This window comes from Alexandromys fortis, unplaced genomic scaffold, assembly GCF_014885135.2.
Source record: "Alexandromys fortis isolate MF-2015 unplaced genomic scaffold, M_Fortis_MF-2015_v1.1 scaffold_10, whole genome shotgun sequence".
Taxonomy (NCBI): domain Eukaryota; kingdom Metazoa; phylum Chordata; class Mammalia; order Rodentia; family Cricetidae; genus Alexandromys; species Alexandromys fortis.
This window is the reverse complement of record NW_026067895.1, coordinates 9,990,751-10,013,581: the sequence shown is the minus strand read 5'-3', so window position 1 is coordinate 10,013,581 and position 22,831 is coordinate 9,990,751. Positions and strand designations below refer to the sequence as shown.

The window sequence follows — 22,831 nt, the reverse complement described above, 5'->3', positions numbered from 1 at the left end:
ATATTTCACTTGTGTTGGTAAATCACTTGGCCAAAGGATCATCCCTAGGGTGGCAGGCTCGCCTTAAGCCATATTAAGTAAAAGGGCAGAATACTTAGTCCTTTAGCGAGACCTCCCCAGAAGCCCTACTCCCAGCACAGCGGCTCCCTGGGCCAAAGCCACGAAGCTGTCTCCATCTGTCCACTCTTCTTCTTTTATCATCCTATCCCTTTTCCTAACCCCGAGTCTTCCCGACGTTCTGGGCTCCCTTCCCTGCCATATGACTGCTTGCATCTGACCTCCATGCCAGTTTAAATGACATAACTTTCCTTTTTTTCCTTCACACTCCTCCTCCCAGCAGCTGCTAAGATTTGCAACTTGTTAGCTTTGGGGATTTGTCTTAAAAACACTAATAATATTGTCCTTCACTTTCCTCTTTAGGCCATTCTTAAACCCTCTTATTAAGAGACTAAGAACCCCAAGAGGGAACCCCAATTCTGCTATGTCATCAGCGACCCCTACCCTAGCCCATTGGAATTGACCTACCAGGAGAAACCTAATGACCATCCTGATGCGGAGTCCACTGTCTACCTTATAAATCTGGCATGCACACTTGTGCCAGTTTAATTTTGACGGTCAGTTCCTCAGACGCCCAACTCTTTCCAAGGGAGTAGCAAGTCAGAGAAGCCAGAGGATGCCTGGCATCTCTGGAATCTGCAAGGTAGGCACCATTGTAAATTCCAAACTTCCCCATTTTAGTTTTAAAAGGGCATTCTGTAAATCATGCTCACATTTCTCAATTTTGAATGATGGTTCCCCTATCCAGTTCCAAGAAACGCACCCATGAGCTGGCCAGATGGGGTGTACATTGCCCTCACCTGGATGATGTTTTCCTGCATATCCAGTATGATTAAATTTGCTTCTGTAGCCAGATTGCCACTGATCAAGGCTTCTTGATCTAATTCTGCCTTTGTTCTAAGAAACAAAAGGAGGTCAAATTAAAGCACAATCTGGCTTGGCCAGGTTCCAGCGATGACAACCCATGCACCATGTCACAAAGGATTCTTTAGAACAGTCAACCCTGAATTAACACAGAGAGGCCGGCCTCTATGTTACCAAGCCAGTGTGTCCTGGGGTTCACGTCTGGTTGGGAAGATGGTCTAGTGAAGTCTCCAGGTCATCAGTATCTTCCCTGTTATTAATGACGACAATTATGAAAATCACAGAAAGGGTAGAAAAGTAATTACTGGTTGCTACGGACAATTAGGTGAGCCTATCAGATAGCATGTTAGAGCCTGAGGGTCTCATCTGCTGGTCATGCATGGGCATTATGTGAACGGGGGTGGGAGTGGGGCCGCAACATGCTGAAGAGACAGGAATATGACTTGAACTGGGGAACATTGGGAAGCAGTGATGCTACTGTGGAAAGGGAGATTCAGTTCTTCACCACACAAAGTCTACCTGAGAAGGTTGCTTAGCTGCAAGTGGGACTGGCTGACTTTTTCCAATGGGAAACAAGGCTCTCATCCCATGGTGCAGGGCATCAAAAAATTCTGCTGGAGGTTCCCGGACTGGAACCTACCAGCTAGGAAATGGGATATCACCAGGTAGTTTCTTTTTCAGGTTTAACTTTAAGGAACTGGTACATTCTGTGAACAGATCCCTTCATCCTCACCAAGCAAGTGAAGTTGGGAAGGGAGAAAGTGACCTTCTCTTCCTCAGCTTTGCCTTCAAGGGTTCAGTTACCCAGAGTTAACAAGAGTCCGAGAACATAAGTTGAGAAATGGAAGAACAGATTCCAGAAATAAACAAGTCATTGGCTCTGAACTGTGTGCAGTTCTGAGTGGCATCATATTCCATCCTGCCAGGTGATCACTGTGGTGGCATTTCATTTGTATTTTAATAAATAAAGCTTGCCTGAAGATCAGAAAAGTAAAAGTGCCACACTGGCCAGCCTTACAGACCAGGCAGCAACGGTACACACCTTTAGTCCCAGTAGCCACACTAGCTTGCCATAGAAACCAGGTGGTAGTGGTGCACACCTTTAATCCCAGCACTCAAGAGGAATATAAGATGGGAGAAGACAGCTCTCACACACAGTCACATTCTGAGTTTCCTGGAAGCAGAATCGTCATTTCAGACTGAGGTGGAGGAAAGGGCCAGTGGCTAGTGCTTTGCTTTTCTGACCTTCAGGTTGATCCCCAGTGTCTGTCCTTGAGCTTTTATTAATCATGCTACATACAGATCATTGCATTGCCCAATGTATCCATGACTCAATTGTGTGCAGTTCTGAGCAGCCTGATGTCATATTCCACCAAGTGACCCATGTCACCTGATCATTGCTTTGCCCCGTGTAGCCATGATGCATATGCAACCTACATGTTATTTACTTAGTTGCTGTCTGAGTAACCAGGCTGACTGACACAGTACCACAGTGATGTAGAGAAGGATTTGGTACCATTCACAGCTTTGGGTATCCCCTGGAGTGTATTGCCTGCAGAGAAAAGGGTACTACTGCAATTTGTTTTACCATCCAAATTTAGTTTTAAGGAAAGAGAGGAAGAAAAACTGACTTCCCCAACAGTCCCCAGTGGCTAAGCTGGAATTACAGATGCTGGGGTGTTCTGCTATCAGTTCAAATGTCCTGGACCAGGATTACCCAGAGTTGTTCTCCTTTGTCCTTATCCAATAACAGTTGCTTATACAACACTGAGTGCTCAGAAAGCTATTTTTAACCAATATCACACTTAGGATGGGTTCTTCAGTACTAATTGCTTGACAACCCTTCCCCTCACTCTCCAGCTGACTATATTTATAAGGTAAGTGAAATTATAAAAGTTTTTGTTTTGATTAATTTACTGGTACGTTTAAATTTACAGTAACAGGGCCAGGTGTGGTGGTGCATGCCTTTAATTCCAGCCCTCAGGAGGCAGGGGCTGGTGGATCTTTATGAAGTTTGAAGCCAGCCTGGTCTACAAAGTGTCTTCTGGAGCCAGTGAAGAATACCTAATGAAACTCTGTCTCAAAACAACAACAGCACCCCCCCCCGACAAACAACCACCACAAAAAAACCCACACTTTGACCAACACTGTACTATGGGCCAGATGTATTATTTTAGATTTTGTGTTAGCCACACACACAAAAAGATAAAATGAAATTGATGGCATTATATTTTCTTTTCTTTCTCTTAGAAAGGTCTCATTGTGACTGGGATTCCGGGCTCACCATGTAGACCAGGCTGCCTTAAACTCCATCTACCTGCTTCTGCCTCCTGGTGCTGGAATTAGGGACATGTGTCAGCACACTCAGCCAATATTAATCTTCACCATATTTTATTTAATCTAGTACATCAAAAGTATTGCTAGTAAGTAACTAATTAAAAATTATTGTGAAAATGTTCAATCTTGCATGAATTTTTCACTTATTCTACATCTTAATACAAAATAACCATACTTCAACCATATGGCTTCGTGTGGTTATGGCTCTTGTAATGGATAGTACAGACAGCCCTAACTTGCTTTTACAGTTGTGGCAAAATATACCTAACCATAACATGAATCTTACCACCTTAGTCATTTTTAATTGTATAGTTCAGTAGTATTAATTTTTATTGTTAAGCAATATTGTCACTCCTGGGAGGTCTACTAGTGTGGCTCGGACTCATCTGCACAGTCCAGTCATTTGTAAAGTTTAACCAACCTAGAACTGGCAGAGGATACCTTGGGGCACTTTGGCACTGGGTGTGGTGGCACACGCCTTTGATTCCAGCACACAGGAGGCAGAGGCAGGCAGACCTCATGAGTTCAAACACAACCTTGTCAGCACAGAGCTTTCTGGGTAGTGTAAGGCCCTATCCAAAGCACAGGCAACGCTTTGGAAGTTCCCATGGGTGATTTGAATGCAGCTCAGATTGAAAACTATTGCCCTAAAAGAAACAGAGCCAAACTGATTAAAATAAAGCTAAAAGAAAACGAGAGAAACTCTCGTCTAAAAATGATAGCGATTCCAAATAGCTCTAACTGGAGCAGTTATAATTGCCACGCGGCTGCAGAAGGACTGAGGGATCATCAGTCATCGCAATGAGCAGTCCACCAGGAGCGGGGAGCCGAGAAGGAACCTGCGGAGAACTGGCAGGACCTGTGCGCTCACAGTCAAGATTGCTGATGTCAGCAAGTGGGAAAGTCTACCCACAGCAATTCACACAGCCCGGCCAAAACATGCCTTGATACCCTCCTGCTTTAATGCGATGACCTAACCATTTAAACAGTGCTGCGCCTGCTACACACACCTGTTGTTGTTGTACACTGTCTGAACCAGTGACCTCACACACTGAATGAAAGCAACAGGCAAGGAGAGAGGGGCAGAGAAAGCAGGGCCAAATGCCCTACGGTGTAACTTCAAATCCATATTTCCTCCTTGAAAATGGGTGCAAAAATTTACTAACGCTTAGAACCAAAGATCTGAAGGACCAGCTAGGAAAATCGGAGTAAGCCAAAGTTCTCTAAGCAAATAGGCATTATTAGTAAGACCAATAACTGGGGTTCCCATGTGACACCTGAGTGAAAATGTGATGTCTCCACATATCTCTGGACCTGACGGTTGTGGCGGTCTCCCTTCCAAGCCACAGGACAGCGCATTCTTGTTTACTGGCGAAGCCATCACCCTTTAGTTGGTATCAGATACTGACTTGCACAAGAAGCATCCTTCACTGTTAGGAAGCTATGGGATGCCAGATTATTTGGCATGCTTTCCAAAACTATTATTGAAATGTTTCTAGGAAAAAATGTTTTAGAGTAAGGAGGAAAAATGTGATGTTTTAGAGTAAGTTTGACTCCCCACATTGCCATAAATTGGCTAGGATGTATCATTCGTATGGTAATGGTAGAGATATTAACATTTATTTATAAAGGAACATTCAGGTCTTCTCATCCCCCCCCCCCTTTGAGGGAAGCTGTACCATCTATGCTCTGCCGTATGGGTGGGGTCTTCAACCATTCAGTGTTTTTGCTCAGGGAATCTGGGTTTCATAAGCTACCTGTGACTAAGAGGTGGAGAAGACATACATTATCTGTTCACACACATTTAGCTTTAGCTCTCTTATGTCTAAATTGTTACACACAGTTCTCTCCTTCCCCTTTTGATGTATAATACACGTGTGCTGGCTGGTTTCTGTCAACTTGACACCCACCTAGACATATCTGGGAAGAGTGGATCTCAACTGAGGGATTGCCTCTATCATACTGGGCTACAGTCAAGTCTATGGCAGCATTGTCTTGATTAATGATTGATGTGGGCGGGCCCAGCTCACTGTGGGTGGTGCCATCCCTGGGCAGGTGGTCCTGAGTTGTATAGGAAAGCAAGCTAGCAAGTCATGGAGAGAAGTCAGTAAGAAATGTTTCTTCATGGCCCTGGCTTCAGTTTCTGCCTCTAGGTTCCTACCCTGACTTCCTTCTGTGATGAGCTATAGATCATAGGATAAAATAAATCCCGTCCCATCAAGCTGCTTTTGGTCTTAGTGTTTTATCAGAGCAATTGAAAGTCTGTGTATGTGTGCACCCCCCCCCATAGCATATATTGTCACCCAAACAGGGTTGTTTTTCACTTTCTTTGTAATTTTTTCTGATTATAAAAGATATGAAAATGCAAACCCAATGTAGGAAACGTAACAGACTCAAAAAGAAAATATAAATCACAGTTTTTAAGCGCTGAAGCCATAGCATCTTCAATCTTTGGACATCCTGGGTAGCTGGAGCCGTATTTACAGACAGTAATGCTTCCCTTTCTTACCCTTGGAAGGATGCAGTTGTCCCAGAAACACAAGCAGCCTGGGAAAGCTAGTTAAAGACTTCAAATGAAAGTAGCCCAGAGCAGCCAAGAGACTCACTTATCCAGCTTCTCGTTAGCTTGCCGCCACTGTGTCTGCTCTTTCCTCCATCTCAGATTTTCGCTGAGGCCTGGAAATCGGTCATTCCCTAGGAGTTAAGAAACACAGGGCAGGAATTTGATTAGCATGAAACCCTCTAAGATAACCAACGACGCGCAGCTTTACTGAGAAGGCTCAGCACATTCTTCAGTTAATCAGTTTGTCTGACGTGAGGAGATAAAGCCGCCATGCTGTGTCTGTGGTGAGCTGCCCTGGATGGACAGGAGACAGCTCTGGAAGATATCCTGCCTTTCACATTTCCTCTGAGCAGGGGCTTCTGTGGGCTCCGCCCCCCCTCAACCCGACTTGCTAGAAAGAAGAGCAGGCGTCCAGCGAAGGTGCCGAGCTCAGGTGTGTGGATCACAGGGTCCCTAGGATGGTGACATGCTGGCACTGTTTGGGGGAGACTGCTCTACCCCAGTAACGTATCAAATGACTCAGGGCTATGACCTTGGGCCCCAGAGCCCTCCAGTTTGTTGATCAGTCTCTTTCCAGGGCCTAAACACAAGGGAGACAGTGTCCCCTCCTCCTTCAATCACTTTTTTGGATGTGGCCTTTACTGGCTCTTAAACCTCAATAAAACATGGGCCTTTGGGGACTTTCAGGGTTATCCTTGCCCCCAGAGGCAGAGAACAAGCATTTTACAAGCCAAGCACAGGATCCAGAACCAGGACCTTCCTTCCCATAAAGAGTGAAGAGCTGCCTAACAAGTGGGGAGGCCGCCCCCACACCTGGAGTGCGACGGCGCATCATCTCCCCGCGGGCTCCTTCCCCACGCAGAAGGGCCTCTTCCAGCTTGGCCTTGACATCCCGTGACTTCTGCAGGACTTGGGTACTGACTTTGTCAGAGCTCTGCTTTCCCTGGAAGGATAGTAGAGGTAGGAACATTCAGTTTAGGGGTGTCTCCATAGATGGAGAGATTTGTCAGAAGAGAACATTTCGGGGTCACAGTGGGGAGTTTTGATGTATACCACACAGACACTTTTTCCGGAGGCTCCTGCGGATGAAACTTTATTAGCAGGAATGGGCCCACTGCAACAGGCGGACATTCTTTCCATGTGGAATGCTCACACTGGCAAATGCACAAGCTAGGGGCTGGAATGCAGTCGCATGAAGAATGAAGAACGCTGTCATTGCTCAAAGGGAAGAGTAACAAGACAGGACTGAAGGAGACGTCAAAGACACCCCACACCTGAGGACGACACCCCACACCTACCTTGTACTCAAAACAGGAGACACAGATGAACAGCAGGTCTAAAATCCTGTTGAGCTGCATGGAAGGCAGGTCAGCAATCCACCTCCTAATGAGGCCCTGATCAGCGTTCTTCATGATCCACAGGAAGCAAACCATGAGGTGGCGGGTGGTGTCTGCATTCAGCATGTTGTATTGCTTATAGGGCTGGAGGGAGGCAAACAGTGGGGGAAGGCGGGGGAAGGTGTGAGAGGAAGTCAAGCAACAGGAAAAGACAAAACTGTAAGAGATGAGAACCTCTCAGAACACTGTATCCACTCCTTCCCTGGCTGGGCATCTACTTTCTGCAGCCCCGTCTTCCCAAGGCAAGGGAATGTGTGCTCAGTAAAGGCTTTACCTTGGCAGTTTGGGTTAAGCTAAGAAACACAGCACGAAGCACCGTCTGGTGTCTGTCCCGGGCCCTGACCATGTTCTTCAACACCAGTGATGCAATGGAGCATTCTTGCTGCCAAGATCTCCAAGAACTTCTTCAAGATGGCCAGCGGAGGGTTGGACTTATGGAGGAGAACTGGCCTAACTAGAGACGATGAATAATCCTATAATCCGACAGTTCTGCTTCACGTCAAGGTCATGAGCTGCTCAGCACATGGATCGACCATGTTTGTGAAGTTGTCTATACCAAAATTCACCCAAGGGTAGGTGGGTTTCTAGACTCCTTACAGGCAATTCATAGAAAAGGTCCATATTGCCCTGAGCAGGTAACTTTGGTAAGGAGGATTATTCAAATCTAGAGTGTAAAAATAAGGAACACTGTTGAATTGTAAGATTAGCAATGCTTAGTCTCACGTGTCCTGTCTCCCTTATTCCCCAACTCTCCTAGGCAAGGGTGAAAGAGGCTGAGGCTGCTAGGTGCTGGGAGGAAAGGAAAAAAAATCCATCTAGTAAAGAATAGTTGTGTCAAGACCCTGCCTCACTCAAGAAAGCCAAGTAAGCTTCCTGCAGAATCGGATCTTATGTTGAAGTGTGAAATGAGATTGACCGCCTCGCTCTTGCAAAGCCTAGGTTGCCCTAGGCGCATCCCTAGGATCATAAAATCAAACACGTTTAGTCGAGTAAAAACAGACCAGGAACAGCACTGAGCTAGAAGATGACGTGTTGTCTTGACAAGAGATGGAGTGTATCAACAAATGGAAGAGTCCCTCAAGTGCAGTGGAGGGGACATCCCGGCAAAGAGCCCTTCTATCAAAGGACAAGCCGAACAAATCTCCTAAGGCTCTCTGGGGAACTTAGAAAAGCTGAGGGCTTTTGCTTTGGATGCTCTGGTCACTCTGGTCATTTACCAGAGGCAAATATTAAGACTAATAAACACACGGAGTAAGTCCAGCCTAACTTCAATGGTGTAATCTCTGTAATGGTTCAGAGTCCCCAAGTACCCCTCTCTGATAGCTTTCTGCACCTGGCACACTGGGACTGGCTACATGTGACGTGTGCATCTCCTGCTGTTGCCATGGCTGTCTGAGCAGCATGCTTCTCGGCTGGCTGTCAGCCTCTGATTACTGAAGCACAGCGGGGAGGCAGAAACCCTCTCTGTCCTAAGCTGGGTTCTATCAGAAGTCAGGAGGAGGACATACCAACAAGAAACGATCTTAAGGAATGTGTACCAACATACCAAGGAAGACAGCATTGCTCCGTTTGTCTTCAAATTAAAATGATTCCCTGCTATGGCCAGGGCCACATTCTGGTTGATTCCGTTGGCCACATCTTGTTCTTCATAGGAGCCACTGGCGCGGCTTTTCCCACTGCGAGCATCTGCAACTGCAATTAAACATCACCGTGGGTGACAGCAAGCCAAAGACCACACTTCTCTGTCTTCAACCCACTAAGTGACAGCAGTGTCTTAGTTAATGAAGTCAGCAAGTAATTCAAAACCTGGTGTTTCCCATCATTTGTCTAGGGAAAAAGCAGACAGGCTTAAAACAAACAGAGGGCTGAGCACAAGCTCAGGCTACAAACTAATTTTTCAGATGTTAGAAATAGAAGTTTCCAAAGTTTTATAATACTTCTTTGTGATCTGTTCTGTATTTAAAATAACACTGTTTATTTCACATAATGATCCAATAAGATGGAACCTATAACTACAGAATAAGTAGAATTATATGTGATTATAATAAATCATACACTAAGATTGTTTCAAAAGTCTAAGCATATCTGTATTTACAGAAAAGCCAAATTTGTCAGAGGTCACCTATGGTAACAGATGCAGCTTAAGTTTGAATTTAGATGTATCTTTAACATTTTTATTTTATTTTATTTTTATAATTTTGCTACATGTACGTCTGTGTTCCACTTTGACTGATGACCCCAGAGGCTACAACAGGTCATCAGAACTGAATCTGGAGTCACAGACAGTCGTGAGCTGCCATGTAGGTGCTAGGAATTGATGTTGGGTCCTCTGGAAGAGCAGCCAGTGCTCATATGTACTGAGCCATGTTTCCAGCCCCATGGGCTGTATCTTTAAAATAAGTTCATTTTTATTTTATATGTATATGTTAGTGCCTGTGTGTATGTATGTGTACTTCATGGGTTTGGGGAAGTCAGAAGAGGGTCTCAGATACTCTGGAACTGGAGTTTCAGGCAGTTGTGAGGTGTTGGGAACCAAACCCAGATCCTCTGCAAGAGCAGCAAGTGCTCTTAACTGCTGAGCTTTCCCCCTGGTAATTTACACGAGGTTTTTTTTTTTTTTTTTTTTTTTAATAAAGAAGAGAAATAACTACTTCCATAGGAATGCTTGCTTTTCGTTTTACAAATTGCATGAATTAAAGGTTCTAGATCATTGTCCTCATCTTGTGTATTTGGGTGCATATGAATGTGAGAATGTGTGTGTGTGTGCACATATATATTGCACATATATATATGCATGCGCATCTGGAGGCAAGAAGATGATCTTGTTTTGTTCCTCAGCCACTGTCCACTTTTCCCCTCCCCCACCTGGCTGGCTGACTGGAGGGCTCCAGGAATTTTCCTGTCTCACCTTCCCAGTGATGGTATTACAAGTACAGCACCGTGTCAGAAATTTTTGGGTGAGTTCTGGGAATTGAACATAGATCCTTGTGTTTGAATGGCGAGCTCTTTACTGACTAAGCTATTTCCACAACCCCAGTCTCATTATTTTATAAACTAAATAGTTGTTATTGTACAGATGACTTAGTCAACATGCCACTATACTTGGAGGAAGTGGAAACTCAGATGGCTCTGTGGGACTCAGAGGTGAGGCCTTGTAAGGACTGCTGGGCTCAGGCAGGCATTCTCCAGACTCTAGACCATTTATCTGCAAACCCCAGCAGGGCAACCCCTCCAAACTCACAGAGCAAAAGCTATTCTGAAGTGACCAGAACAGTGTTCTTCCGCCTATATTCTCCAGCCCACACTGGAACAGGAACATAAATCCAGGAGGTGGGAAATTTTGAAAAATTTTATGCTGTCTTCTTGTCATTAAGTAAAAGATACTGACCTCAGAATTGACCTCTTGCTGCCAAAAGCAAACTTTTTTTTTTGTTGTGGCATAATTTCCTAATATTAAAAGACTCCATGATTTATATGTCAGTGGATTGGCATAAAGCAAAAAGTCCTTTGGTTCCAATTGCTCCTTTGTATGCACCGTGAAAGAAAACGAACGTGTTTATTTGAACACAAGAGAGTAGCGAGTTCTCTTCTATTCCATCCTTCATTGCACAGTTAACGGCATCCACCAGAAACCAGTAGATCAGTGAATGAACGTACAAACAGTTTCTCTCTACACACACACACACACACACACACACACACACACACACACCCCAAACATGTAATTCTGTGTTTTAAAAACCTGTGGGGTCAGGAAAGTTTTAGTGACCAGTGCTATGAAGTGTCACCCACACAGGCTATCCACACTAGAGCTGATGAGAGAGCTTGCTTTCTGTGTGAGGGACATCTGGCAGGGGCCTCAGTGACCTCAGACAGAAAACAGCAGGTCCTTACCTGTGAAGTCATAGAGCTGTGGCAAAGCATCCAGAATGATGCCGACCAAGGGCAAGTATAGGGCGGCGATTTTGACTTTGACTTCTGGTTTGAGACACCGCGGATCCAGGTCGTGAGAACGCAGGAGGCTGTGGACGGCACTCACAGCTTTTCTCTGTACTCTGCCGATTCTGCTGACACAACAGCGAGAAACCGGGCTACGGTGAGGGGGGCTATGTGCCCTTAAGCCAGAGAGTGCCCCATATGATCCTGAACAATCCAGGGCCAGTGTGAAAAGCAAGTAAAACACGGTAGAAGAGAGGCTGCCTGTGTTCGCATCCTGGTCTATTTAACCTTCTGTTTTCAAGCTCACCGTATCATGAGTACTCCATTCCTTTCCGATACCGAGTGACATTCCGCTGTGCATAGAAAACAATCTCATTATCCCCTCATCAGCTGATGAACGTTTGAGTTGCTAATACTTTGGGACTATCATGAATGGTGAGTGCTCCTGGTTTTTGTGTGCACCCCTTTGGCGTGCCCCTCGGTTAAACCACTGGAGTCGGAACTCCATCTTGACCTTTAGTGATTTCTTCACCAGGTTACATTCCTGCCAGCTGTGTCTGAATGCTCTACTATCTCTTCTTCTTCTTCTTCTTCTTCATCTTCCTCCTCCTCCTCCTCCTCCTCCTCTTCTTCTTCTTCTTCTTCTTCTTCTTCTTCATCTTTCTCTCTTTCTGGTCTTGTTTTGTTTTGTTTTTTCGAGACAAGGCTTCTCTGTGTAACCCTGGCTGTCCTGGAACTTGCTCTGTAGATCAGGCTGGCCTTGAACTCTGAGATCTACCTGCCTCTGCTTCCTGAGTGCTGGAACTAAAAGTGTGAGCCACCATGGCCTGGCTTCCCCCTCTCTCTCTAATGCTGGGGATTGAACTTAGGTCCTAGCAAATGCTAGGCAAGTGTTCTAGCCATACCTCTGTTTCTCTCTCTTTTCATCACAACCACCCTAGTACTCAGAATGTGGTATTTAATCACAGTTTTAATGACGTACTGGCATCAACATCTTTTCATAATCTATGACCATACCTTCTTTGGAAAATGTCTGTATCAACCTTTTGCTCATGGTGGCACATGGCTTTAATTCTAGTATTCAGGGGGCAGAGGCAGGCAGATCTCTGTGAGTCTGAGGCCAGTCTACTCTACATAGTTAGTTCCAGGACAACTAGGGCTACACAGAGAGACCCTGTCTCAACAAACAACAAATAAAAATTTTAGGTATAGCTAGGGGAGCATAGCATTTGGGAAACTGAGGCAATAGGATCATGGGTTTGAGGCTAGCCTGAGTTACACAGTGAGACTTTGTTTCAACAAACAAAAACAAGCAAGTAAACAAAACAGAAAAAAGATTTAATTTTCCTTTTATTCCTGAGGTCTAAAATTAACATATATATATATATATGATATAAATTCTTCATTAGATCTGTGACTTGTAAAATTTTTTGTCCTTTCTGTGGATCTGTGGATTATCTTCTAATTTTCCTGTTTAATTTTGTTTTGGGATAGTCACTATATAGTCCTGGCTGACTTGGAACTCTCTGTGTGAGCCAGGTTGGCCTCACTGAGCTCCTCCTGCCTCTGCCTCCAAGTGCTGAGATTAAAGGTGTTCACTACCATGCCTGGACTCTTAATTTTCTTATTAGGAAAACCCAATTCTGTTTTCTTCTGTTGTTGCTCAGACTTTTATTTTCAGAGCTGGAGTGCCTTTGGCTAGTTCAAGTGTTTGAAGACGATGACTCTGGTTTTCCCTTCTCTGTCTACTCCACAGCTTTAGGTCTTCCACCTTAGGCCGGAGGTTTAGTTAACTTTTGCCTACAAGTCAGAATGAGGGTTCGTCTTCACGTTTTGCATGTGAATATCAAGGAGCATTTGTTGAACTATTTCTCACTAGACGAAACTCAACTGATGGTAAGTGTTAAGATTTACTTCTGGATTCTTAATCTGGTTGTACTGACGGATGTGTCCATTTGTGTCTTAGAGCCATGAAGTCAAGTAATTTCGCTTTTTAGTGAATTTTAAAATCAGGAATGTGAATCTTCCAATTGTACTTAAAAAAAAACTTTTTGGGCTATATGGGTTTACTTGAATTTCCAGACTCATTTTAGGAACAGCTTAATTTCTGCAGTAAAGTCAGCTGGGATTTTGAGAGGCACTGCATCAAATTCACAGGTCAGTTTATGGCACAGTGCCACCCTAGCAGTATTGTATGCTCTAACCGTGGACACGGGATGTGTAGCATGTAGCTCTCTTTCCGGCAACACTATTCTGATGTTTCCAGTGCCCAAACCTTATACTGCTTTTGCTGAATCTGTTCTTGAGTACTTGATTCTTTTTGGGGGTTTAAATAACACTGTTCTCTTAATTCCCTTTTCAGACTGTTCATTACAAATATACATAAATACAACTGATTTTTATATTGATCTTGAACCCAGCAACCATCGTGATAACTCCAAAGAGTTTTTTTTTAATTAATGACAAAATTTTCTATAAACACCATCCTGTGTATGAGAATGGAGATGTCTTATTTCTTTCCAATGTGAATATCCAGTCTTTCATCTCAGTTGTCTTTTGTCCTAGACAGAACGCCTAGTCCGAGGCTGGACAGACATGGAAGGTTTAATTTGTTCCTGGTCTTAAGGAGAAAGCTCAGGTCTTCCACGAGCAGGCAGGTATGAGTTTTCCAGAGGCGGGAATGAGGCTGAGCAAGGTCTCACAAAGATAAGAGGCAATTTCCAAAGGCTCCAAAGCCACTGGATTTATTGAACCTCAGACATTTATGAACAAACCCGAGTTTATGGGACGGCTTGTGGCTGCTTACGTGGGGACAGAGTTGCAGCCCAGAAGCCCTTGCCACTACAGCTGAGGCAGATATGGGTGAGTCTCCTAACTGCCTAGACAGCAAAAGGACACTCTGGGATTACTGGGAGCTGGGCTAAAGGATGTCGGTTTTCCAAGGTTTAGCCCACATACTGCAGTCCTGGCAGTATTTCCAACGGCTTTCTAGGAAAGTAACTGAGGGATGGCCGAGTTGCCCGAAACACTGATGGTGCTAATTAGCTCCTCTCTGGGTGTGTTTGCAGACGGCATCTACCTGATCAGACATAATTAACACCATCTCTGAGCAAACACTCCCTTATTGCCAGTAATATCCCAGTAACAATTTTACAAGGACCAGAAACAGATGTTGGGGTTGTTTTCAAGTGGAACAAAAATAGAAAATCAAAGACTACTGCTAAGGCGAACACAAAAGATACTTCCGGGAATCACTTAAAGCCATGGTACTTATTAAGAAGCAATTAAGCAAATAAAGACGGGTGATTTCCCCTGTTTTTAAACTTTCTTCTCTCAGGACCTTATCTGCAACTAGCTGAGGGCGCTTTTGGTTGCTGAGAAAATGTTAGTTATAGGAAAGGGAATTCTACCGGGAAAAGTGGAATTCAGTTGGAAAGACTATGAGGGGCTGTAAGCTGTGAGCCAACAAGTAAGACACAACACTGCCTTACACCCAGGTGCTCGGGTACGCACACAGTGAGAGGATCCATGAGAGCATTGCCCACAACGGCTCTCTTGACCTGGGAAGGCTTGTCCACAGAACTGTCATCTAGACACAGGCCAGTTGCTTTCTTATTAGCTGTCACTTCCTTTGCCAGCTTTGGGAAGTGGCACCTTGGTATTTCCTCTCGGTGTGCTCACCTTGTCAAAAGCGGCCTTGTTAGGGCTGGGGGTGTAGCTCATGCTGAGCTTGGGCAAGGCCCTGGGTGCACCTCAGCAACCCTCTTGCAAAATGGTTTTTCCCTAGGGAATTCAGTAACAAAGCATTCACTGCAAACTCTGCTCAAACAGGGGACTTTAAGAAACCATTCTGAGGTGGGCTTGGTGGCGCATCCCTTTATTCCCAGCATTCTGGAGGCAGAGAGAGGTGAAACTCTGAGTTTGAGGCCAGCCTGGTCTACAAAGGGAGTCCCAGGACAGCCAGGGCTACACTGAGGAAACCTGTCTCAAACCCATCCTCCCCCCATCCCTCAAAAAAGTCATTTTGGGGCTGGGGATGAATCTCAGTAGTAGAGTGCACACCTACTGTGTGTGACGCTCTGGGTTCAATTCCCAGCATAGTAAAAACAAGGTCATTTCATGGGTCTTATAATCCTCTCGTCCTACTATACTCCATGGGTATCATCAAGACAGGCATGCTCATCCTTGGAACTAGCAGATGGTGGAGTTCTGGGGTCTTGTTATATACCTAAGAAGGTGAGCTGTGGTGTAGGAGTTCCTTCTGTTTGTGTATTGCTTTCACTGGTTAATGAATAAAAAAACTGCCTTGGCTTAGTTGATAGGGAGGAACTTAGGTAGGCAGAGAAGTCAGAACTAAATGCTGGGAGGAAGAAAGTAGAGACACAGAGAAGCCATGGATCTTCCGCCTGAGACGGATGCTGCCAGTTAGAATATTTCCCAGTAACCCACTGCCAAGTGGCGATATACAAATGAATATAAATGGGTTAAATCAAGATGTGAGAGTTAGCCAATAAGAGGCTAGAACTATTGGGCCAAGTAGTGATTTAATTAATACAATTTCTGTGTGGTTATTTTGGGGCTAAGCTAACCGGGCAGCCAGGACGAACAAGCGAGCCCTTCTCCTTGCAACAGAACTGGAGGCATTGTTAATATTTTTTCCCTTCATATTCCACTTTTGGAGTGGGACACTTACCCGTCACCTTCAGCATCCAGGGCGACAGCCAGTTCTGTGAAGAGGAGCCCCGTGAGAAAGTGCTGCTGGCGGTACTCGGGGGTCAGGTCAAACATGCTGGCAATCTTTTGGTCCTGGAAACTGGAGCAGGAGCTTGAGTTCTGCAGAAATATAAACAGAAGCTTGATGAGCAATAAGAACTGGAATCAAAACCGCCCTGGCTTGCATTTACAGAGTTCCGGCCAGATATTGCATGCACTGACTGGCCAGCATGAGTTTAAGAGCAGATCATGCAGGGCCTATTGAGAAACCAGGCTAGGGGTAGAGCTCAACAGGAGAGCATGTGCCTAACATTGCTGGGTTCTCAGAACAGCCAAACAAGAGGAAAAGAGAAAAGAAAACCAGCTAATACTCTCCTTGCTCACCTGATATCAAAAGATGCAGATGAACAAGCAGCCCAAGATAAATGTAGACAGAGAAACAAGGACTGCACCCAGGCCCATGCTAGGGCCTGTTTCCTCAGCACCCTTTCAGAAAGGTTACCTGAGCACACTGTCTGAATGTTGCTGGCAGTCCTTAGGCCATTCCTGCCCTGTGTTCCTACTCCAGGGGCATCCTTCACCAAGGGCAGCAGAAATGAGTGTTTCTGTAAGTCCTTGCACTTTGCTGGGTAGGGTCCTGTCAATTCCTTGGGGTAGCCAGGAGAGGAATGTAGGGAGAGGACCCAGGGCAAGGTCAACATGGGGAGTCATAGGACTCATCCCACTGAACAAACTACAGCAGAGAGATAATGGAACTGGTCCTTGTAAGTCACCTGTGTCCTGGATCACATCATAGTGATCATGTAGCTAACTTTGAGTACGCCATCTGGAACAGATAGCTAAGCTGACTTCTTCCTATTCTACTACTACTACTATCATTAAAAATCAAGGATATGGGGCAGAATAGAATCTAATACTATCCTGGGATTATCTTGCCTGTTGCTCTGAATATTATTTAGTCCGGCGCTCCATCCCAGCCCCCTGGCATCCATTTTTGGAATGCTGGGCAGAAAACTCCATTCTAAGCTCCCTACTCTGGGAGTTGCCTCAGTCCATACTCTACCTCTGAGGAAGCCTGCCAAATGGTGGCCCCTCCCCAGGGAAGGTCAAGACCACCCCCACAGGCTATTTAAACTGCCCCTCAGAGAATAAACACGTGGTCTCCCCTTTTCCTCTCTGGTGGTCCTTTTGGCTACGTGCCCCTCCCCCCGTGTTTCCTGGGACCACCAGAGAGCGCAGGCACCCAATTAAACCTGGGTATTAATTTGGTTTGATTTGGTCTGATTGGGATTATTTACATCGGCAGAGAGGTTTGTTGATAAGAAAATACTTAACAAATATCTGATTTGTTTCCCACATATAGAACATGACTGTAAAATAACATTTCCCTAAGGGTTTTCTAGAGAACACTAATTCCTTGAGAAGCCTATGGAGGAGGGGGAGTGAGGTCATTGCCACAGTCAAATTATGTTGGGAATCGTTGCTTCTCATCCCCCTCCCCCTCCAGTACCTCTTCCTTTCTAAGGCCTTTGACAAAAAAATGAGGTTGACAAAACACACTTGACTTTGGAACCCTGTACTTGCAAATATATTAAACCTGCATTTACATAATAAATCCAATAATGATCGGTTAATGCCGACAAAGGAGGACTTAAGTTTCCTCAGTCTCTAGGCTTCCGATTCCTTCCTATATGGTCAGCCTCATTAGGGACCCCTGAGTCAAACGACTATGATTTGTAAGCCATCATTTCAGAGGCCACAGCTTCAGGGTAGCCCTATCGCCCGTATCTACAGCAACTGATCTGGTTTAAATAGCTTAATTTTTTTTCCCTCTAAGTAGTAAGACCAACATTTATAGGAGATGCGTGATTGATTAATTAATTAGCTAATTAATAAGGTAATTAACAAAATAGCTTGACTCCTGCCTTCGGGTGGTGGATTACCTGGGAGGATATGGAAGGACAGGGAGATGCTGGGGCAGTATCTGTATTCATGAAGAGGAGGTTGAGGTTGAGGTAATGCTCATGGCTGCAGAGGATTCTCAGGAACTCCAGTCGCATGGAAATGAGAGTTGGGAGGGTATTGAGCTTGGCTGACAGCTGGAGGGAAACACACAGAGGAAAGAAACGCTTAGTCTAGGAGAACCAGAGCTGAGTTTAACAGACATTAACATCTTTTTTCTGTACTGTAAGACATCGATTTGAGTAAAGGTTGATCTGACAGGGCAACAGACGCCATTCTGGGAGCCCGGCCAACTTTCAATTACTACTCTTCTGAACAGCAGCCCCAAATGAGAACACTTGTCCCAGCCTCACAGAGTCTCATCCACGCCATGGCAAACCGGTGTAGACAGTAAGCTTGGGATATGTGTGTCTTCAGCACAGCAACGGGACACGTCTTCCGACAACTCTACTGTGTCGCAGAGGCTCAAACCAAAAAGTGACCAAGGAACAGCTGAAGAAGGTGGCTGTGTGCTATGTGCTGTGTGCTGTGGATGGCTTTAGTTCCATTTTGAAAGAAAAACGATCCATTCTGCACAGCTATCCGTGCCCTGTTGTTTTGGGGGGGGTCACCTTTCCCCACATCCATCTTAAAGCTTTGAAAACAGATGGACCTGCATTTGATATGCACAGTGCCCTGGAGCCTAGTGGGCTGAAGAAGTCACTGTTCTTTACTCTGGTGGGAACGGCCACAGGTGCAGGCAGTTGTGGGTGAAAGATGTGGGTGCCTCCGAAGGATTTTCTTCTTACCTAGGGCATCCTTTGGGAAACTCGGGAGTTGAAGTTTGGCTGGGAAAGGGGTGTTATGTAAATAAGCCAGGGACCATCTCTGTGTTGACTCTTAAGTGTATGCATACTTCCTTAAAACTGACATGCATCTACCATCCCAGCATACACCCATCTTGACTTTTTACACATTTAGCCATTTGAAAATAAGCCTCAAGTAGTTTTTGGAACACTTACGGGCATTTCTAATATGCAAAACGTTAATCTCTATAATGATTTGAAAAAGTATGAGAAACAGAATAAAATGAAATGAACCTTGGTAATTTAGGATTCACTTTTATGAAAGTATGTTGACAAATATGATGTTAATGCTGATCTTCCATGCCCCACGTGGATTTAGACAGTGAGCATTTCATATCTTATTGAGAGAATTTTTAAATCATCAGTGCTCATTATGTATATTTATTACCAAAATCTCCATAGTATTTAAAAGGCTCATTAAAATCAGTTATCTTTTTTTTTCCTTTTCAAGACAGGGTTTCTCTTGGATGTCCTGGAGCTTGTTGTGTAGAGCAGGCTGGCCTTGAACTCACAGAGATTCACCTGCCTCAGCTTCCCGAATGCTAGGATTGAAGGAGTGTGCCACTGCCTCCCAGCAGGGCTTAACTTTTCTTGACCATCCTAAAAGTTGTCAGTTTAGATTAATCTTCAAATTTTTAGGGTATGGAAGTTTATGAGTAGACTCCCCAAGAAAGCTTGAAAACAGATCATTTTCTTTAGTTTAGGACAGAAATGTCTTCAACTTTCAGATATTTGAAAAAAATACCCTGACCAAACATAAAAAGTATTGTGGGTCAAATAATTTCTTAATACAAAATCAATATATCCATCAATTTTAAAATAAATTTCTGAAAGCATTAAAACAATTTTTATTTTTAATTATAAAATAATGCATTTATGTAGTAGAAGACCATGAGAAAACTTACAGAAAGAAATTAAAACTATTTTAACTCCACAAGTAAAAAATCTTCAAGTTAAGAAATTATTAATATATCTTTAAAATATGCCTTATTTGTAATCTCAAATGCACATTAGCTGTTTGATACATAATTTAATACTTAAAAGCATTGCAGCTAAATTATTTAATAATGTTGCTAGAATGCTAACCCTGTTGTTAGATATAATACACTTTACAGTTTCCAGTTAAGAAGAGATAACTTGATAGGAAGCAATTTTTTTTTTTTTGAGATAAGGTTTCACTATGTAGCCTTGACTATCCTGAAACTCTCCATATAGACCAGGCTGGCCTTGAACTCACAGAGATCTGCATGCCTCTACCTCTGTGAATGCTGGGATTAAAGTTAGCCACTTGATAGTTTTAATCAGAATTTGTGATGGACTAATGAGCAATTTATTAAGTGTTTTCAACTATGTAGGCACCACCAGTGTCTGCCAAGCACTCACTGTACAGCTCAGCACATTAGGAGTCCCAAGTCCAGAACCTGACAGACCTCTGTGCGGCTGCCACACTCTCGCTGTGTGAAACTGAGCAACAGCAATGGGTTTAGTGACAGCCGTCCTGGATTTCTTTCTCAAGAGCATCTCAATGGGCTGCAGAGATGACTCAGCTCCTAAAGGCGAGGCTCTCAACCAAACTGTCAGGAGCAGCTCAAGCTCAGACAGATTTCCAGCCCTTAGCATCTACTTTGCGGAGTGCCTGGGTCCCCACTGCACAGCTTCTGCCCACTGGGAAGGTAGAGAGAGCCTTGTGGTCACTAGGCACCTGCAGCCTCTCCAGTTCTCTGACTCAGACTCCCCATTGTGCTGTGACGCAACCTCACCTATCACCAGCCCCCAACCAAGCCTGAGCGCCGGCCACTCTTCTATAGATGTTCCTGACTCCCCTGGATGGCCGGTGGCCCCTCACTGGAGGTCTCTGGAGGGTCTCACTGGGAAGGGCTTTTCTTTCATGGGGCCAGCCCAGGGAAGATCCTGTGTCACTGTTTCTTCCGGTCATACTTTTCTCCTGGATAAGGTGTCATATCCCTCAAAGCTCCACAGAGGAGAACCCTTGCATTTTCCAGACAAAGAAAGGACAGCCATAGAAGCGGAGATTTAGAGCTGTTACTATTGAGAGTGATGATGGTGATGATGCCAACTTGGGACGGGGACAGTGGTGGGGGCTGTGGGAAAAGCAGCAGACATGGAGACATGGTAAAGAGAGGAAATATGGAAGAAGAGAAGTAGCAGCCACAACTGCGGTTTATACTCTTACGACTAGGACATTCTGAAGGGGACATCCAAGAGTTACACCCAAAACTTTGGGGAGAAAGCTGGGTGTGGCGGTGCACATCTTTAATCCCACTCAGGAGACAGAGGTAGGCTCACCTCGGTGAGTTTGAGGCCAGCCTGGTTGGTCTACAGAGTTCCAGGATAGCCGGTACTACACAGTGAGATCCTGTCTCAAAACAACAACCTCTGGAGAGGAGTTGATGCTCACAGGCTGTGCTGCATTACAAAATACGTGCTTCATGCTCCTGGGAATTCAGTCTCTGAGCTCTTTGGTTTTCTAACATTAGAAACCCACAACCACAATTTAATTAATAATCCTAATAAGTGAAAAGAAACCTTATCTTTCTTTCCTGTGTGTGTGTGTGTGTGACAGAGAGAGAGAGAGAGAAAGACTATGAGTAGACGTCAGTTGTTTTCTTCCAGCAGGCCCCAGGGATCTGCCTATCTCTGCTTATCTCCACTTCCAATCTGACTCCAGGAGCACAGAGGTTAAGACATATCCATGGCCAGTTTTTAGGTAGGTGCTGGGTCTCGAACTCAGGTCCTCATGCTTGCACAGCAAGCACTTCATCTACGGAGCAACTTCCCAGTCCCAAACCTTGAATGCTCTGGCCAAAGATTAAACGCAGAGTCCTGTCATTTCTCTTAAACGTTAACTGGGCAAAATCATGTTGCTAAGAAACGTTCAGTTTCCTGACATTGACCTGTTGACTGCTTTGATACACACACCCGGACTCCGGGGGATTGAGTGTGGCCTGCACACTGCACAGACTGGGTGAAAGTCCAAGATGTGTAGGGGTCACACTGAAGAAAGCGACACTGGTGACGGGGAGAAGGGGCTGAACTGGCAGCTCCGAGGGGCACTCACCTGGTTGCAGTAATGCTTGATGAGGTTGAAGACGAAGCCCCTGTCCATGAGCGAGAGAAGGTCATACAAGAAGAACGCCAGGCTGATGTTGATCTTTTCCGCCTGCTCGCTTTCCTTTAAAATGAGCACAGAAGCACACAAATCACACTGTTTGCTCCTGGACAGGAACTCCCAGGTCCCTGGTGTGGACTCTGGGAGAGGGAGATCCTATTAAATCGGCCTGTCACCCTTTCTGGGTGACGCCGAACATAAAGATGTATTTTTTCCACTTGTCTTGTTTTGTACAGGTATAATTATGAGTATATAACCAACCCTATTTTAGGCTATAAAATTTTAGTTTTTATTGTTCTGGCCTACTAACATGGTGTCTTGCTATCTATCCCAGGCTGGCCTTGAACTCCTGATCTTCTTACCTCCGCTTCCTAAACTCGGGGAATATTAACATTTGCCATGTTACCTGGCTAATTTTTTTTCCCTTGGTGGGAGCAGAGTGTGTAAGCTAACGTGAATGGCATTCACCGCCTTCACAGAAACAGATTTAAAACTTTTTTCAGATTTATTTATTTCATTTTATGTGGGTGAGTATTCTGTGAGCCATCACTTGGTATTTTTTGGGGACCACACCTGGGTCTTCTCTGCAAGACCAGCAAGTACTCATAACTGCTGAGCCATTCTTCTAGTCCCCTGAAGAAATATTCTTAATTTGCAAGGACTATTACATAAATTCAAGCAGGATAAAAAAGGCTTAAGAATGGTTTCGTTTCCAATTAGGCAGGGTTCTCAGCCTGAAAGATGTCAGAGTCACACTTGGGAAGGTGAATTCTTTCAAGAATTGTGGCCAGGCTATCTTTTTTGTTTGTTTTATTTGCTTATTATTTCTCAGTGTTCTTAGTTATAAGATTTTTACATAGTGAGTTCCAGGACAGCCAGCGCTACATAGTGAGGCCCTGTCTAGATTACATTTGTTTATCTGTGTGGTGGTTGTAAGTGTGAGCTATGGTACACCTTTGGAGGTCAGGAGACAATGGACAGGAGGCAGTTCTCTGGTGTGGGAGGTCCTTCTGTCTATGTGTTG

At 44.7% G+C, this 22,831-nt stretch overlaps 1 protein-coding gene and 1 non-coding gene across 4 annotated transcripts in view; one reads left to right on the top strand and one right to left on the bottom strand.

Moving 5' to 3' along the window:
- The window catches only part of Dock8 (dedicator of cytokinesis 8), a 184,598-nt gene that overhangs the window by 30,810 nt on the left and 130,957 nt on the right, over window positions 1–22,831 (bottom strand). For 2 of the 3 annotated variants that reach the window (XM_050157606.1, XM_050157623.1), the window contains exons 26-34: window positions 21,757–21,870; window positions 17,814–17,969; window positions 15,851–15,990; window positions 11,113–11,285; window positions 8,765–8,910; window positions 7,120–7,302; window positions 6,635–6,764; window positions 5,865–5,952; window positions 858–954 (exon numbers count right to left, since the gene is read on the bottom strand). In XM_050157606.1, the coding sequence (XP_050013563.1) occupies window positions 858–954; window positions 5,865–5,952; window positions 6,635–6,764; window positions 7,120–7,302; window positions 8,765–8,910; window positions 11,113–11,285; window positions 15,851–15,990; window positions 17,814–17,969; window positions 21,757–21,870 (1,227 nt within the window). The remainder of the gene's footprint in view (window positions 1–857; window positions 955–5,864; window positions 5,953–6,634; window positions 6,765–7,119; window positions 7,303–8,764; window positions 8,911–11,112; window positions 11,286–15,850; window positions 15,991–17,813; window positions 17,970–21,756; window positions 21,871–22,831) is intronic. The other variant, XM_050157613.1, reaches the window with a different exon arrangement.
- On the top strand, window positions 4,555–4,684 carry LOC126512960 (small nucleolar RNA SNORA24). The gene has a single exon (XR_007595214.1). It is a non-coding gene; the product is annotated as a small nucleolar RNA SNORA24 (small nucleolar RNA).